The sequence below is a fragment of the Balearica regulorum genome, chromosome 3 (genome assembly GCF_011004875.1).
Source record: "Balearica regulorum gibbericeps isolate bBalReg1 chromosome 3, bBalReg1.pri, whole genome shotgun sequence".
Taxonomy (NCBI): Eukaryota; Metazoa; Chordata; class Aves; order Gruiformes; family Gruidae; genus Balearica; species Balearica regulorum.
In genome coordinates, this window is record NC_046186.1 from 40,330,071 (window position 1) to 40,349,289 (window position 19,219).

Sequence of the window (19,219 nt, forward strand, 5' to 3'; positions counted from 1 at the left end):
GAAAATATAGTAAAAAGAGTCCAAATATTTAGGTAAGATAGGTTTCAGGAAAGTGAGCGGAAAATACTGATATTGTGCCTAATTGAACCTGTAATCTCACGACTACGTGAATATAAGTTGACTAAGAACTAGAGCTCATCACATGGCTTCTCTGAAATCATAAGCATCAGCATGAGCCAAATAACATGTCTATCTACCAACTGAAGTTTCAATTACCTTTCTACTAAAACTCTTCCATTAATTTGAAACAGTACAAAGATCTATTACACAACAGACCTGCACTTAACAAGAAGCTGATAGTAAGTTAGAGAAGGTAACAGTTTATAGTCAAAGCATTACTTTCAAACTGCTTTAAAGTCCCCACAGCAGTTGGTAAGCACTACTTCTACCCCAGAGCACTTAGATCTGCACAGCTAGCACTGATACAGCACTCTGGAAACAGCTGAATGTATGCAACAACAGACTCCTCGACACACCTTTAGGTCTTCCAATACCTATGTAGTTCCAGCTCATGGTGCAAGCACCTGCTCTACCTTATGGAGAGATGTCCTTTGATATGTTATTTAAATCTGAAGCTCAGTCAGCTGCAGCAAGTTAAATCAACAATTTCTTGTCAGTTCTGTAACAAAGATGCTTTCACAACAGGAAACAATACAGTCAATCTAAGGCAGATTTTTTCACCTCTGAAGAATTACCTGAGATTTTAATTCACCTCCTTCTCCTGATCTAAAATTCTGATCCACCCACTATTGCTAGTAAATGAAGTTTTCATTTAAACACTCAGATTTAAGTTTATTCATACACAGCAAAAGTTCCACCTGCATATTAAAAACAAACAGATTAGAAGTAAATGTTTTATTCTTCCAACTAAATTCCAGTACTACAAGGGCAGTAAAACAATGATACACTGAAAAATTGCAGCAATAAACATTTGTTAAAGACTGATAGAATAAATAAAAACTACAAAAATGAGAAATCATATAAACCCATTCTTAACCCCCAAAAAAGTCATGGAATACAGAAATGCCCTCCTTCACTATTTCACAGGCAGTACTGTGGGCTATTTGCTTAAAATTGTCCTGGGATTACATTCTAACTTAACTGTGATTACAGCTTTGTTGTAGTGCACAGTTATGAAAACCACACTAACTTCAGTCAGAAGTGTCATTCTACATTTTTATTTACACAACCAGTGAAGGGCAACTTCTAGAACACCAGCTTTAATCCTTTACTTTTTCAAACTTATTAACATAAGAAGCCAAATTGTAATGATACAGCAAATGAGGCCACTGGTATTATTACAGGTAGCAAAGGTCCACATCCAGGTGGTACTGACATCAGGGAGCACTCCAAAACCAGTTGCTGCCTAAGAGTGGTTGCCACTGACAAAAGCTTGAAATAACCTGTGTTCACAGGGGGAAAAAATATGGCATTGCTGCAAGTCTTTACTGGGACAGCTTGCAACAATAAAACAGGGTGTATAGGGCAGCCCACATATGCAGAAAGTGTGATTCATGAAACATCTGCAAAGACAAAAAAAACCCAAGAGTTAATGATGGAGTTTACAAATGTCAGCTCTATCACAAAGCCGCTACGGCAATATCAAAACCTCCTTCAAAAATAAAAAAACAGCACATTATGGGAGACAGTTCTAGATGTTTTAAACACAAATTGCATTTTATCTCTTATCTTCCTTTCAACCTCGGTCTGCCATATTACCAATTTAAAGTATTTATTTAACTTGGGGCCTATCAGAAGCTTAACACACAATGGCCATTTAAATTACTGAACTTTCATTAATTTAATGCTGCTATAGGAACCAGAAGAAATACTCACAACTGGCAGGCTGTTCTCCATATCGTCGCATGATTTGATCATGCGTGAACTTCACAAATGCGTCGTATTGTTCTGCAAGCATGAAGCGTGGAAGTGTGAGTATATTAAGTTTAACTCAAGCAAAAAAATATTCAAGGCTACTTTTTTATACATACAAATCATACAAATTAAACACGCATCCACTAACAGCAGTTTTAAGTGACTTTACGCAGTTCATAGCTGCCATTTCCTTTCCATGCCTAAGAACAACAATGCAGCACATGTCCCCTTAATTAAAACTTTCCCTTACAAACTTCTGTAATGGGAAAGAGAGTAATATGCTCAAAGAGAATTATGCTGCACATACACAAAGACCTCAATATACCCAACACCTAGCTAAGTGTGAGACATTGTATTTTGAAGTAATCAAGTGTGCCCATTTCACAGATCCATAAGGGGGCAGAGTAGTTAAGCAAACATGGCATTAAGGTCAGTGCTAGGGTTAGAAACTTAACTTCTCTCTGCTCCTATCACTACCAGATGTAAGAAAATTAATTTAATGAAATGGAAACACAGAAGTACAGGAAAGGGACTTGCTACGGAGTTAGAAATTCTTTTTGGTGACCACCAGAAAATCAAAAGCAAACAGCAAACTAAAAAGATGAAATGCTAAGTGACTAACACTTGACCAATTCCATTCACAAAAGTAGCCACAATAGGAGACATATAGTTGACTGAGGACTTCATGAAAACAGCTACTGTGTAATCTGAAATGAAATTTAGATATCCAGCACATTAATTTGGCTTTGAACTAAGCATTGTTATTTCCCAGAAAGATTATTCTTTCTATACACATACATACAAATACATTCGCAATATTTTATTCAGTTTTAATATTGCACTCATCAGCAGGATATCACCTTTCAGAATTAGGAAATTGAACAAGGAGAGTAATATCTACCAGATGACGCTCCTCTCCATTCCCCTTCCTCCCTTGTGGAAAAATACATGTGCAGCAATGTGGGGTGTTCTGAGAAAAGGGCAAGGTCAAAGAAGGCAATCTTCAACCAAAAATGCAGTTAGATTTGTAGTGGTTCCTAGTCCCACAGGTTTGCCCCATTAAAGTCCCCATCCTCTTGCAGGGATGAGCTTCACCTTTGAAGTAAACAGGGTATCAGTAATCAGCAAGTAGTGCAGCAGCAGCCCAAAGTCCGGACCTGACCCAGTGATCTAAGGACATTCACCCCTGACTGAAGGGGCCCAGGGTCACAGCAGCCAGCTCCCCTCTGCCCAAAGCAGGACCTCTGCTTCGCTGCCGTTCTGATGGATGGCTTTTCAGCAGCCATGTGAGGATCTTAGCCAAACAATAAAGCAACACAAAGAGTAGACTGAAGGATCTGTTGCCCAGAAACCATCTCCAAAAATAACAGCAAGTAGAACTTTTCCTAAAAGTAGGTATTAAAGGCCAGAAACCAACTTGCAAGCTTTCTTCTTTAAAGGTTTAAGTAACATACACAGCTGCTTTGTAGCATCATCTTTGTTAAAATTATGGCTTTGGAAATTTAAAGAATCCATGGTTACTAAAAATCCCCTTTCTTGTGGCATTCAGAGTGGGAAAGTTAAGCAATCCAAAGGTAAGAGCAACCTACAGTGAATTGTTTGAAAATTTAAGTGAACGCGTGTAAATATACTTACACCACTGCTATCCCATATGATGTATGTTCTAAGTATCTATTTTAAGCCGAAAGGTGGCTAAATGCCACAAAGACAAATATGATTACTATACTACTTGACCTTTAGTATAAAAAGCTGGTTTTCCCAAACAGATTCTAAAAAACCTTTCAAGTTAAAAGTTTCCTTTAGCCTCTTACACTCCTCCTCCGGTTTTAAAATCTGCAAAGGACCTTGCAAACCCAAGTTTATGCTAACACAGCGGTTTGAGGTAACAGGCAAGAGGGGAAATCAGGGTATCACAGTGATCTGGGTTCTCCATTTATCAAACACACTCTCTGCATGAAAGGCAGCTCTCCTCACAAAGAACACAGGAGAGGAAAAAAGACAGTATCTAGCTAGCTACCTACAAGAAAACCATGATTCAGAAAGGAACAAGGAAAATATCTGAGATCCAAACATTCAGTTAAGTCACTTGAAAGAGGTTATTCAATTGAGATTTATTACAGAATTTCCAGTTACATTTCCATTGACTTCACTAGTTTGTAAGAATGAGTATCACTTTACTGTACAAACTTGAGAAAAAGATATAATCATTCCATCAGCAGAAAAACGTAACTGGCCTTCTATGTAAGGATTTTCTAAATTCTTTTGGCAGCCTCTCTTTCTAAATTCCCTTATACTGCTGAAAATTTATTATTGGCTTGATATGTGGGATGCAGTAACATGACCTTTCTAATACCTCTTCTGGTGACCACCATCGTAAGAACAAGTAAACCTAACTCATCTCACTGTAAACCATAACCCTCCAAACAGAAACCATCCTCCTCCCTTCCACCCAAAAATCATTCCCCTTGGAACTGACGGAGCACATGTAAGCAACTTGCCAGAGGGGTTCTTGCTGTAAAGAACTACAAGTTTGTAGTCAGAAAGCGTCTGGATTAAATGTAAGTATATCTGGTCTTCAAATGATTATTATGACTGCTAAATGAAATGCATTTAAGAGAACGCAAGAAATGACCCAATTCCTAACATATATAAATTAGAAGAAAAAAAGCTCTACAAAGTCCTAATTCAGTCTGAAGCAGGTTAAAAAGAACAATTCAGAAATGGAATATTAGGCCCAAAGCAACAGAAGCATTTAGGGCTCTAGTTATAGTTGTAAATAGATTTAAGGAGGACTTAGTAATTTCTTGCATAGTAATAGCAGATCAGCAAGCACAGAACAGAGGCTCAGGTGCAGAGACAATACTGTCCCAGGCAACCCAAAAGCCTGACACAAGTCTGGTGGCTTTCGACATGGATCTGCCTGTAGAAGGTTTTATTCCCACATCTGAAGAGATTTGCAAACTTTTATTCTGATGTGTTTTCAGGTGGGAAGCAGAACAGCCATGGGTATTCAAAAGCAAGTTTGCTTCCGAAGAACGCACTCAGATGTTTGCTGTCGTCACAATAAATACTAAATTAGACACCAAATCATACTGTGAAGACACCTACCTCTGAATGCAACAGAATTTAGGTGCTCAAATGCTAGCAAGATGCTTAGAAGTAGAGAACTCCAACCACTAAAGAAAGGCTGTATTTACAATGCTGACATTAACATGATTCTTATGAAAAGGTAAGTTGGCATCAGACACCAAAAATAACAGCCTAATGATGCGAAATACAGTAATTCAACACAGAGCATCAGAAATGCAGCTAAACTACCGCCACTCAGGCAGATAACAAACACCGCTGGCAGCAGTGTAATGCTAAGTACTGAGAAGAGAAAGGGAAATCTTAGGTACTGTCATCTTGCCAAATTCCAGAAAAAGGAAGTCGGTTCCCAAGCGGGGGGGGGGGAGGAAAAAAAAAAAAAAAAAAAAAAGTCCTTCACAAAGAGCTCTTAAGCAGTAGAACAGAAAGTCTTTCTGGCAAAAAAATGAGGAGGAAATGATCAATTCAAACATGATAGCAAGAGAAAATTCTATCTGAAATAAAACTACTTCTTACATTGATTAGTAATACCCAGGAGTCATAGATTCTATCCAAGGCAGCATAGAAGAACAAAAACCTATCAAAGAGACTACACAACATTTTTTCTGTCCTGTATGCAATCTCATTCCTTAATCAGATTACGTCAGAAGAAACAGCATAACACAAAAATGAGTAAAAGTTTTAAGCTTTTGAACTCATCCTAACACATCATTTTGAACTATAATATACCTGCAAGTTTTGTGGTCAAAATTTCTTCATACTCTTCACGGATTTTCTCTTCACGTTCTTTCAGCAAACGTTCACAGATCATTCCAACTTGTCTGAGAGTAAACAGGGGCTGTTCTTTTTTCAATGGTGATGATGCTGCAGATGAAGTACCTAAGATTAAATATTTGGGCATACCAATTTACACTTACAAATAGTTCAGAACCATTTTTTAGAATCAGTTTTCTTCACATTTTTTACATTAAAGAAACTTCACAGAACATTTGGAGAAGTCTTTCTCTGCCATTTGAACACTTCTAATTACTATCGAAGTAAAACTAGACACTCAAAAGGAAGACATCTACAATGGACAATATGCACAGCTATCAAAACACCAAGCGTGTCACACTGTAAGCACCATTGAAACGGCAGTTGCCATTTACAAATTTAAGCTTCTATTTCATGTAAAAATTACAGTACAGTATATCTTTGCAAAGACAGCCACTTTGCAAAAGCTTATTACAGTATCAGTGTCAGGGTACGGAGGATGGTCTTTTGAAAACAATGCAAGCTTTGTGTCGTACTGATTCTTAAAATGAGAAGCTAATCTTCTAGACCAATGCTAGTATTACCAAAACCAGCAACAGTAACTGGTGAGAAGGTGCCATAAACCACCAGAAAACTAGGGAAAATTATTTACGCAAACAGAGTCTAAGACATAACAAAATGACACAGAACTTTCTGGGTACCTGGCAAAGCTGGTCCAGTAAGGAGAAATGCATGTGGCTGTGCATCAGTAGAACAACAAGGATCTGTCTGCTGGAAGCTATTTTCTAAGTGTCTCCTCTTCTGCATACGTTTGTACTCCTGTTTTATGTTGTACAGAATTTGTTCTAAAACAAAAACAGTAAGAAAATTAAACATAAAATAATTACATTTCACACTTCCACTTAACTATTCCCAAACACTGTAGATAATTAACAGATTATAAAAGCTAGACTATTAAAATATGGCCTGCGAAACCCACCATGTTTTACCTAAGATACATACAATGAAACTGAAAGAAAGGTAACTCCAGACTGTTTTCACCAGAAGAACACAAGCAAAAATTTATTAGTTAAGGTTGGGTATTGGTACCAGAGTACTGCTAACAAAATAAACAGTGTAAGGTTAAAATTTAGGAACCATCAACTATAGAATATACATGTATAAAAATTAGGCTACAGAACTTCTACTGGTATTCATCATCTTCCCTTCACACATTTAATTTGCAATCATCTTTCTCCCACAGACAGCGTTTGTCATTCATACAGTTAAGCGTAACAAAAGACTCCAGGATAAAACATGTACATGAAATACCATTCTTCTCTGAACAGCTACTGGCATACAAGCAGCAAAGTGGAGAGAAAAACAATTTAAACAGAATATGCATAAAGCAAGTACTGCTTAAAATCTCAAAGAATTGGAAACTGACAGACAAAATACGAAAGCCTTCCACAACATTTTTGACAGCCGCAGATCTAACCAAATAAACACAATGGACAGATCAATAGTCTCTTTTGGCAATATGTAGTTCAGAATTTGATTGCACTGAATAAAATACAGCAAGTGCTTTTAATAATCTCATCACCATTCCAGGATTACAAGGAAAAAAGTAATCCTTGCAATGAAACTACCAATCCTGTGTCCCTCCTCTCTGAAATTCCATGTACCTAAAGGCTCTCAGGTACATCAGTGCCCTAACTGCATATCCTCTAGCAATGTAAAATTTTAAAGAAAAAAAAAAAAGCCATTTTCTATTTTCACAGGAAGAGACTTCCAAAGACTCAAGCTTTATGAGAATTCTTACTTTAAAATGCTCAAATGCATTTAAAAAATTCCCTACAGTATCGGCTTCCACTGAGACTTTTAGACTTTTGGCAAAGGCAGCTTTCCAAAACTCAGATACATACAAATCAATGTGATCATGTCAGAGTTGCAAAGGACTCCACTCAGTACCTTCCTACTTCTATTCAGCATTTTGCCAATACAGTATCATGAAAACTTCTCAACTAATTTTCAGGTTTGTAAACAGTACGTTATTGAGGCTCCTTATTTGAATATTTTCTAGTAAGCAACCATGTGAAGCAAAAACTTCAGCTATCAGCTTATTGAGTCAGTGGCTGAAGCCTATGCTAGACCAAGCAGAAGCAAACATTTGCCAATTCCCAGTTCAGAAGTTTAACTATTGCAGTGGTTCTTTAATTCTATAAGTTGGTCTGGGGGCTTCCAACTCATAAAAAGAGAGGGAAATAATTTCCAGTCAACAGGAATACCAGCATTTCCAGCAAAGGAGCTTCTTGTTTGCATTTTGTCCATTGATGAAGGCCTCGCAGTTTATACCTTTTCAGTCCTGTGCCTACAGTGCTCATATAATTTTCAGCTCCCTAAAGGGGGATCAATAACTTGGATCAAAGCAGTAGCAAATGTAGAAGACATAATAAAGAAGCACAGCAGGGAAATGAAGAGAAGGAAACGACGAGAAAGTAGGAAAAAAAGTACTCGAGGGTGACTGGAGGATTCATACTTTTTGTAGGACAAGACACATACTATACTCCAGCATGGTACAGAAATACATACATCAGGTTAACCGAAATGCAGTCAGGCTTCCAAAATTAAATAGAATCCCATGCAGAATTTGTCACGTGCATACACACTGCATCAGTCGGAGAAAGGCCCTGCGACATTTTTACTCAACAGCATTATGATGGTAAAACAATACTTTTCCTCAGAATCAAGTGTTGTTGTGGCTACAGCAATACTGCATAATTTCAAGTGGGAACCAAATTAGCTCATAAGATAACATCTGTTCTAAAGCATGTCTACAGTATGAGAAACGTGACCGCAAACATTCACACTGTATTTACATTAACTGAAGACTGTAAAAGATCACGTGCATCCTTCACTACGACTACTTCATCTTAGGCATACTTTCCAAATTCCGTATGAGCTGCAAAAACATCAGCCCAATTTCAAGTGTAACAACTTTGATAAAAATCTTCTCTACAGCTCTCCTTTATATTATCTTTTTGCAGAAAGATTCTCAAACCACATTAACCACCAAAATCATTTAAAGAAAACCCCAACAAAACAGTCTCTGGTCAATGGATAAAACTACAAGAGTTAAACAATAATCATCAGCTAAGTTTCTTCCAGCCCTAACAACCCCTGCAAATTAAACAGGGAATAATTCTGAGAAAATGTTAAAATACCAGTCAGAACAGAAGGAGCAAAAGTAGTATATGAGGGGGTGGGGGCAGAGAAATCAGGTACTGACTTTGGAAAAACAGTAACAACCGGAATAGAAAACTGAGATCTGTGCACCAAAGATACATGATTCTATTCCAAATTACGTTGAATTGTGGACACAGAAGTCTCAATAGCAACCTTCCAGTACCTCAAGGGGGCTTACAAGAAAGCTGGAGAGGAACTGTTTACAAGGGCATGTAGGGATAGGATGAGGGGTAATGGTTTTAAACTGCAAGAGGGTAGATTTAGATTAGGTATGAGGAGGACATTCTTCACTGTGAGGGTGGTGAGGCACTGGAACAGGTTGCCCAGAGAAGCTGTGGATGCCCCTCCCTGGAAGTGTTCAAGGCCAGGCTGGATGGGGCTTCGGGCAACGTGGTCTAGTGGAGGGTGTCCCTGCCCATAGCAGGGGGGTTGGAACTAGATGATCTTTAAGGTCTCTTCCAACCCAAACCATTCTATGATTCTATGATATTACAGTATTTTCATCTACTTCTAATCTGGCAACAGTTTTTAACTTGCCATCTTCAAATCCTGCTCTGAAAAAAAAAAAATCTCAGGAAACATCATTGATGGATATATATTGGGAGATCCCCGTCCTGACAAAGCCACTTTGCATTACTGTAACTTCAGGTAAAGGTATAAAGCTAAGCAAAGTGGGGTGGAGGAGGGGACTACTTAAACATGACAATAGACTGCCTACATTGCAAACAGCCACCAGGAGAAAAAAGCCTGAAGTCCTACCTGAACACTTGTCGAGTATGTACATAACCTGGTTTGGTAAATGGTATTCCTTATTTAGTCTAACTTAGAAGATTTAAGGCATTATTGCTCAGCACAGAGAACTGGACTACAAGCTCTACTCAGTACCATGCTGCTAGTAGGCAAGATAACTGTGAGAATGACTCATCTCATACTTCCCAATCTCCACCATTTGTAAAATGGAGATTAGCAATCAAAAAACACAAGTTTAACATAGCATCAAACTGTTCAATGACTTCTCACACGAATGATCAGACTAGTAATGCTTCAAATTAAGCAGGCACATTTCTACACCAGCAAAGACTTGGTAGACATTTTTATTAACATACAGTGGCATAAAATCTATACCTTTAAACAAAACTATTTCACTGTGAACTGAAATGTAAGCTTGCAAATGTTTATGACCAATTTTAAATGAAAATCTCAATGCAAATTGAATTATTTTGTCTTTTGTTACTCTTCTAGATTGTTAAAAAAGTTGTTTAAATGCACCAAGTTACTTCTGGCATTTACAGTTTTGCTTAAGAAATCCACAAAAATATATCTGATGAACAAGCATATTCTGTTCAAAACAGTTTTAACAGCATCTCAGCACTTGAAAGAAGCCATGAAATATTAAGACAGTGCAAACCAGACTACTCTTGAACACCACCTATATTGCCGAGATCTAACTGTAAAGCCCTTTAAAACTCTGGCCCAGTTAAACACAGCTTAGAGTTAGCAGATCTCGTTCTCCAACCTATTTTTGATTCCAGAAAACCTTCCTGCCTTTTCAAGTTCAGTTTCTTAACTTCCTTTACGTCCAATTAGCTCTGACTATTCTCTCTGCAGTTGACAACTGAACTAAAATTTGCATTTAACTGGTGTCAAACACAGGACAGGGTTTTTTTTATGTGTTCCTCAATGTAGAGGCCCAAATTGTCTTTTACAACAATGACATGCATTTTAATTAACAAATTATTTTATATATAAAAATTTAGAATCTGAAAGTGCACTCATTAAAGAAAACTTAATGTAAGTGAGCTTCTCTAAGACTATAAAACTGAAGTGAGAACTTGAATCATATATATTAGAACTCATTACATATTTTAAATAAAGACTTGCATCCATCTTATAGGTCCTGAAGTTCAAATCAGACATTTTAAGTCAGGCAATAATTTATGAGACACCAAAAGGAATGTATTTAATATGATCAAATGCATCACTGTGGCCTATCCTCAGTTTCTTTTTAATTTCTCTTTATCTCCTGTGCTCAGTGTTTCCTACTGGTTAGAGGTACCTCTGAAGGCACAGAGCTAGCTAATAGGAAACACCAGGTGAAAATTAGGCCTGCTGGATCTAGGGTAGTAGCAAGAAAAAGCCACACTGCTAACACACTGAAATGAATTAGTATATCATAAATGACATTCAAATTCAAGATGACCATGAATCTGGGCCAGTTACACAAGACTGTATTATACACCCCTTCTCCTCCTTCAGGTTCAAGGCTAAGATAAAGAATGACAAACAAAGATTGCTACTATCACGTCAAGACCACTAAAGGCATAGGAGATTCAGTTAAATACACCTGAATGTAATGAAATGTATAGATATTCTTTTTTTATCTAGAGCTCCGTGTACTAAGAGCATAAAGTTGAGTACATACATTCATATAATATTGCATTAAGATGAAGGACAGCATTCACGTCAGTCTTCTTTCAGAATCTGAGATATGATTCGGGGAACCAAAATTTCACATTTCAGCTGCTGTCACATCCAATGAAGAGTGGATGAAACAGGAAGGGGGCAATTCAGAGTTCACATTTGACATATGAAATATGATCTGTCACACTAATGGATTACAAAGCCAAATACTCATTTCCAAGGAGTGATGTCGTCTTACTTCCTTTAATTCGTGATAAAAAGGCAAGTTATTCTTTTACAAAGTTCTGTCATCTAATGACTTCATCCTGACCTGTAATTACCCAGAAATTATGTACAAGGGAAAGAGCAGTTCAACTTGAAAAAGTAACAAGGCAAACAATTATTTTCTCCATTTTAATAACCACTTATCAACTATGAAGGTGCTGATTGTTTCCCCTGAAGGATTTTTTTCTTCCTTTTTTTTGGGAGGGGTGGGGGGGTGCAGGCAGGGGGGCTGGCAGGGGGAGGAGGTACTTGATTTTTAAACTAACAATCTCTCATCTCAGTTCCTGGCTTCTCTCATTTAGCTGAAGGAAACATTGGCAAAACACGTAGGAAGGTGACTCAATAGGCTGAAATCAGAGTAGCAGTTTTCCTGGCCTGAAATGGAACCTAAAGCTCAGGTTTCAGTTTGCAATGTCACCATTCAACATATGCATTCAAACCTGAACCATGCCTGAGATTTCCTCTAAGTGAATCAATCAAATGCTATCCTGATGTCAACAGCACACTTCTTCAGGGATTTCAGCTCCTGTTAAAGCAAAACTGCTTCGCTGTCCTGGTTCAGATTTGCAACATTTCCATTAGGCCATGACCTTTATTCAACATCTAGTTGATGCTACCACATTCCCAATTTTGGTTTCCCCACCAGACTACTGACACACAGTGTTAGTTTTAAGCAGCTAGCTTCCCCTACGAGCAGCACTGCAGCAGGGCAATGGGTAACAGTATTCTTCACTTTTTATGTCTACTTAACCAGGTAATCCAAAGGCATAGACAAATTAAAATAGTCCAGATATTCCTCTTACTCTCTTGCTTTGGTCACAGACATCAAATCAACCGTTACATTTATAATTAGGCATGGTCTGTGAGACTTCAGTAATAGAACGTGTACTTGTGGAACTCGTGCTCACCTCAGAGGAGCGTGCTCTAAGCACCAGAGAGAACACTGATAAGGGGGGGACACTGATGCTTCACAGCCGGTGACTACAGCTACTGAACAGACACAAGCAGCTTGCAATGGACTCTGTGGCACAGAGCTGGCCACCTCATGAGATCCAACTACTCAAGGTCTCAGGCTGACAACGGTCCTGGTTCTCCCACAAGAAGTCAGATGCTCACATATGTGTTAACTCATTCTGTAAATGTGTTATTTCAGGAAATCCCAGGTCTCCTGATCAAGGGGTTGAGGAATGAAAAATAAATCAAGCAAAGCAAAATGTATTAGACACAGCAATTAGATCTTTCTCTTCACATAAAAAAATGTCACATTGCATTTATCAGACTTGCCACTGAAACAAAAAACTGCTTCAACATTTTATGACATCTACGACCAAGGGTATTTAACATTTATAGTCACCACAGGCATCTATACAGAAATTTCTCATATAAATTAAATTATCAAGTCCACATGCAGCCATTATGTGTCTTTTTTTTTTTTTTTTAAGGGGTGGGAATGTTTTGGTTTTTCAAATCCTAATGACTTCTGCAATACTGGAGCACAATGAGAAACTTGGCATCTCGCCAAGATAATTTAGCAATAAATACACATGTGGATAAATGTTAACAAAACAGAAATTAAGCAGAAGGAGATGCAGCACTACTAATACATCACATTCCAAAGCCACTAGATCTGTTCATTTAAATGCCAAACCTGTACTTGGCCGCTGTCTGACCAAGTTTCAGGCAGAAGCAGTTAAGTTTGCTCAAGAGGGCAAGGGAAAGGTCATAGGAGGACAGCCTATACGGAAGACTAACAGTTCTTCCTACTCAAAAAGGTCAAAGTCTTTTTCTTGCATTAACTTTGAAAATTTGTGTTAATTAGATTCCTTTTTTTTCCCAGATTATTCTGTGAAAGAAAAAGGTATACATTAAAAACATATTTATCTACCTTTTGTTTGTAATGAGAGTGGGACTCTTACAGCCAACTCCATTTGCTGCCTTTAACTAGAGACATTTGCCATACAACTGCTGCTAAAGCAGCAAATACCAATTACGCATACTCATTACTAAATACTGCATAAATTCAATAGTTTCCATATCTCTGCTTGGATTTCAACCAGTGACCTGAGTTGAAGGACTGTTCTCAACTCCACCCACTACAATTTTTGGTTGATGCAGATGAGTATTTCAGATGGAGGAAAAATTGCATGTGCAAATGCAAAAGTTTGCAGATTTTTAAGTGATTTCACAAACATTTTAAATACAATGCTCTTTTTGATTCTACAAAGTTGCATTCTAGCTACAAATTAAATCTCTGATTTTGGGTGAGTATGGAAGAAAGCTACTGATCTCAGTTTGTCTTCTCAGTTAACTATGTATCATGGATTAGGAGACTATATCCTGAAGGTCAACATTATCTCTCTCTTTCCTCCACCCCTCAATTTCTTTGGAATGTATTTCCCACTATAGCTTCAGTCTCAGAAATATCCAGACGTACGCTTTCTAACACCAACCTGTCTTTGAATTTAAAAAACAAGAGTATTTTTTCCCTTCTCCCACCACCCCCAAACATAATCTTTTATCAGAGTAAAACTGCAAATAATGGTTCTAAAACATCCAGCAGAGAACAGAAAAAAATACATTGCCACTGCTTCCTCCTTCCACCCTCTACAATTCCTTTAACAGCTTTGAAACGTGACAGCACCCTTAGGACTTCAGAGGAAACCGAACATGTACAATGCATTACGCACAGGCATCCAGACCCAAGTGCAGTTATTGTGATCATACATGGCAGTGTCCTTTATAGCTAGAACTTACACGAAAATAAAACTCATCTGTAGTATTCAAGCAGAAGAAAACTTCTTACAGGAGCCACTCTTTCAAAACTGAATCCCTGTTATGCCAGGCAGGTATGTTCTGCATCACTTCTAGCAAACACAGTTTTAAAACATAGTTTTAGATGCAAACAATGGTATCCAAAAATTAGCAAACATAGAGTATGCTCAAGCCAGTAAGCACAATTCCACAGAAAGTATAGACGGTAAAGCCACAATTACAGTTTGGCTGCCAAATTCAATGACAAACTGGAAGTGACCTAACAGCTGTTCAAATAACCACAAAATATTAAAACACTCTTGTGAGAGATAAATTTCATCTTGAATAAGCCCACCCTCTCTCAAACACACATACCGTTTATTTGTCTATGACCACTCTATAAAGACAGCTGGTTTCTCATCTGACTACCACACTGTTTTCTTAGTTCTCAGCACTCTCCTCAATCAATCTGTATTCTGCTTCCAGATAATTCATTTTTTTTAAATGATTAACCATGTGGTAAGAAGTTCTGGTGCTGATATGGTCTCCATTGGGTGAAGTTAAACACTACCAGAACAGAGTATCAGACAGAAGAAAAATGCTTAAGCATGAACTTAAAAGTATCAGCATCAGGTTTTACATCCAGAACTCTGATTTCATATGACCATTAATTTTCATTAAAGAAAATCCAGACAGACACTTTAAGTGCTGGAAACCTAAGCATTATAGTATCACGCTGAGAAAACCACAAGTGAAGTCAAATGAATTCTGGTTATTGTTACTAAATTTCCCAACATAAAAATGGAACAAAATGGTGACTCAGTTGGGAACATGTTTAAAATCAGACTGGAATTCTTTTCACACAGAGCAAGGTTTATCTGACCCAAATGTAGACATCTACATCAGAAATGGTCATGTAAATTAATTTTACAGTTGATGGAAAGTAATACATACTTCTACAGCACACTTTGCCTCATCCTAAGTCAGAGCTCTAGAATAACCATCTGTTTCCTCCAACTGCCTATCAAGAAAACCACAAATTATTAGGTCAGATGTACACTTACAAAATTAGATGAGATGAATCCCACACAATCTTTCAAGTGGCCCCTTTAAAATGATAAGCTCTATTTCGCTCGCTGGTCAAAATGAAATATATACAATGTCATAACACCCCTAAATTCAACTGGAAGAAAAAACTAAGCAAGCTGCTTAACAGTCACATTTACACTAACAAATACAGATTTTTTTCCTTGTAACAGAAACAATAGAGGGAGCTTTTAAGCAAAACCCATGTAAACGTGCACAATTTATAAATGCTTCAAGTCTTGCTCCAGAGCATTCAAGTGCTCTAAAAGACATTTTGACTCATCATCCTCCACTTTTCATTATATTATACAAATGGCTTACATAAAACATACCCTTGTCAGTACAGAATCACCTTTTAATACGGATTACCACCTGCACCTCTGATTTTCTCAAAAGATGATGAGGCCTGTATTGGCTCAACTTCAGTAACATTTTAGTTTTTAAAAGCTTCAGAATCATAAAGATAGGAGTTTAAGTATTACCTCAAATACTGCTGTAGGTTATCTCTGCTGAAAATTTTATTGATTTGTCTCCTTTTAGCAATACACATTTACTGGCCAGACAATATTTATATTAAACATTCATAACCTAAGCTCTACAAATCCCAAAGAAACAAGGCAAAATAAATCCTTGCAATGAAGCAACACCTATCTTCTAAAAATAATCAAATGAATTCTGATTGTAAACATCTATCTCAAAGTATATGTAATGCCTCACTGTACCAGGGAGTGCTATCCATCACAACTCTCAGCCCAGACCGCTGACTCATTCAAGATCTTTTCCTAGAGGTGCAAAAAAAAATATCAAGGCACTGATGCCAAGTATAAGTACTTTGCATGCCCTCTATATATTTCCTCCATAGCATTTTTTTTAAATTTGATTAAAACCTACGAAAAAATATATTCTACTGTACAGTTTTCAAAACTAAGAATATTGAAACAAGGCATTGTCCTACACGGAGGAGATGGTAATTTGAAAACACATTCAAACTTACTGCTCGATAATCCTAGCAGTAATCCGGGGCCAACTTTTGTATAAAAGGGAGAACCCAACGCAACAGCAGAAGGAATTCAGCTGCAACAACTGCAGAGGGCTTTTTTCCTGCACACAAAGGACATAGATCCATACCTCGGCGCTACAGCCACTCATGGCTGCAAGCTTAACCGTTCTTAAGTGCATTACTGGAACCTACCCACTAGACTAACCGTAGCAAGGGCCAATCAATCCTGCGTGCCAGCCAAGATTCATTCCTTTCTCTCCCCCTCCTCGCTGCTAAAACGAACTCGGTTGATTTTTAATTGACAACAATTACACAAGCAGACCTGAAGCTTTTAGGGCCACCGGTTGACTCATCTCTCACACGTTAAGAATGTAAAAGGGGTTCACTCTCGCCCAACGTCTCCGAGACGAGAAGACTGCCCGATTCCATTTTATCTGCCTTAAAGGCAACTCTCACCCTTGCACACAATCGCTTTCATCGCTCGGTTTTCCTATGAAACTTTAAGGATGCCACAGAATGGGTCATCCGGGACGGTGGCACGCATTAAGGGACTGGAAGCGGAATTACCCCTTTGTTTTATCTGCTTTTGCCTTTTCCCACTGGCGTTTTGCGGGTGATTGATGACAGGCCGCGCTCCCCGCCCTCCCCCCCCCCCCCCCCCCCCCCGCGATGTCTGAGCAACGGGAGGAGGTGCCGCCGCCTCGTCTCGGGCAACGCTCGACCCACCGATAATGGCTGCAAGGGATCGATGGGGGCCCCACCGAGAGGGACTCCGGGCGCAGGCTGGGAGCGAGCCTCAGCCCCATTCCCCACCCCCCGTAGACCCCACGGTCGCCCACGCCACCCCCCCCGCCATCCGCCACCCCCAGCGTTTCCGCAGCTTGACTCGCCCCTGCGGCTCTCCTTGCCACATCCAGGCACCCGTGGAAGAGGGGAAAAAAAAAAAAAATCCTCCGTGCCCGTACCCGACGCGAGGAAAGCCGGCCTCACTCTTTCCTCCGCACCGGATCAAACCTCCCCCAACGCCCCCCCCCTTCCCCCGCTCGGGTCCCTTTCTCCAGTCTCTTCCCCCCCACCCCCGACCCCTTTCCTATGGCCACCCGCCCGCATCGGCTCAACCCGCCCCCCCCTTCCTCCCCGTCCCTCCTCCCCCTCTCCTGCTGCAAACGGCCATTTCTATTGTGTCTCCGCCGCGGCGGTGCCAAGCCAAGCAGGGATCGCCCCGGCCCCCGCCGGTGCCAGCCACACAGCCCAACAGAAAACGGCTAGAGGGGGACACGAGACCCACCCAACCCTCCCCACTTCTTCCTCATACCCCCCTCCCCGGTCGCCTTCCCGGCCCCCTGCCCTGCGTACCCGCCGCCCCCCTTCCCGCCGAGGTCCCCCTTGCCGCCGCCCCGCTCCCCCCATACCCACCACCCCCCCCGGCCGCCACCACCCCGGGGGGCTGCCGGGCACGGCGGGGCCGCCTCCCTCACCTGTGGTGAGCCGGGACGACACCTCTCCGAAGGGCGAGGGCTCCATGCGCAGGTATTTCTGCGGGGAGGCGGCGGCGAAGGAGGAGGAGGCGGCGGCCGAGGCCGGGGCTGACAATGGCGCACATCGCCTCCGCTTCGGGGACGCCGGGCTCAGCAGCGGGTCGAAATCCAGAGTCCTTTTCAAAGTGGCGCCGCAAGCCATGGCGCGGGGCGGCGGCGGGGCGGAGGAAGGGGGCTAGGAGCGAGGGGCAGGGGAGACGGCGGCGGCAGTGGTGGTGGTGGCAGCAGCCGGCCCTGCCCAGAGGCGTCTTCCCCGCTGTCTGAGGCGGGCTGGGGGAGAAGGAAGGGAGGGCGGCAAGGAAAGGAGGGGGCAGCTGCGTCAGGGCCTCCGCCGCCTCCCTGTCGGCCTCTCTCTGGGGAGCGGCCCCGGCCCCCCCAGCGGCTCCGGCTCGGCCGGCTGGATCCCCACTCTCGCCGCCCGCCCTGCCCTGGCCGGGCCAATTCCGCCCGCGGCCGGTGGCGGGGCGGGAGCTGGGCCGAGGGGCGCGGGGCCGGGCCCGGCTACCCGGTCTGGGGCCGCCGATGACGAGCGATGGCGGCGGGGCCCGGGCGGCGGCGGCGGCAGCACTTCCCTCTGTGACTCCCACACCAGCAATATGGCGTCAATAACAACGCCGCGGATTCAAAAACCAGCCCGTCGCACTGCGCCTGCGTTCCTGGGGCGGTGGCGGCCGCAGAGGCTCAGGGGACTCGTGGTTTCCCCGCCCCGGCCCCGCGGCTCAACGGCGGGGCGCCCACAGGAGCAGTTGGACTACAAGTCCCGCCGTGCCCCGCCCCGGCCGCCCCGGCTTCCGGGTTCTGATTTAAATCCCCCCTCAGAGGCTGCGGTCTGGGGTGTGGGTTAGGGGATGGGGGTGTGGGACGGGGTGGCGGCGCTGCCCGTAGGAAGCGGGACTCAGGGCTCGGCCTTAGGGGTGGCTGCCGGGTGCTCTCACGCCCCGGGGGAGCGGTGCGGCCCTGGGGAGGGGAGGGGGGGGCGGCCTCCCGTCAGATCCCGGAGGCACAAAGGGGGGCAAGAGCTCTGCTGCCTGTGCTAGGCCCGGCAGCCTGGCAGGCGGTGGCCGGGGGCCTCCTGTTACCGCGGGTGCCGAGTGGGTCTGACAGCGGCTCTGTGTCCGCAGGACACTTGTCTGTATGTGAAAGAAGGGCAAAAAGCGTTTAGTGGCTTCCACGATGAGGGCAGAGCAGGGAGCATGCAGGAGTCAGAGGTATGAAGCGG

General features: G+C 41.7%; 1 protein-coding gene across 5 annotated transcripts; it reads right to left on the reverse strand.

Moving 5' to 3' along the window:
• Positions 1 to 840: 840 nt before the first annotated feature.
• Positions 841 to 18,626, reverse strand: AKIRIN2 (akirin 2). 5 transcript variants are annotated; one of them, XM_075747656.1, is made up of 5 exons: positions 17,941 to 18,618; positions 6,417 to 6,560; positions 5,692 to 5,826; positions 1,837 to 1,908; positions 841 to 1,523 (listed from the first exon to the last, which is right to left on the reverse strand). In XM_075747656.1, exons 1-5 carry the CDS (start codon positions 18,140 to 18,142, stop codon positions 1,513 to 1,515), a joined length of 564 nt encoding a protein of 187 aa, XP_075603771.1. In that variant the 5' UTR covers positions 18,143 to 18,618; the 3' UTR covers positions 841 to 1,512. The 5 variants fall into 5 exon arrangements, 3 of the variants coding, with proteins under 3 accessions (XP_075603771.1, XP_075603770.1, XP_075603769.1); XM_075747655.1 differs by having other exon boundaries at positions 5,692 to 5,841; positions 17,941 to 18,614; XR_012834462.1 differs by lacking the exon at positions 841 to 1,523 and adding an exon at positions 2,777 to 2,970 and having other exon boundaries at positions 17,941 to 18,626.
• Between the last annotated feature and the right edge of the window lie 593 nt (positions 18,627 to 19,219).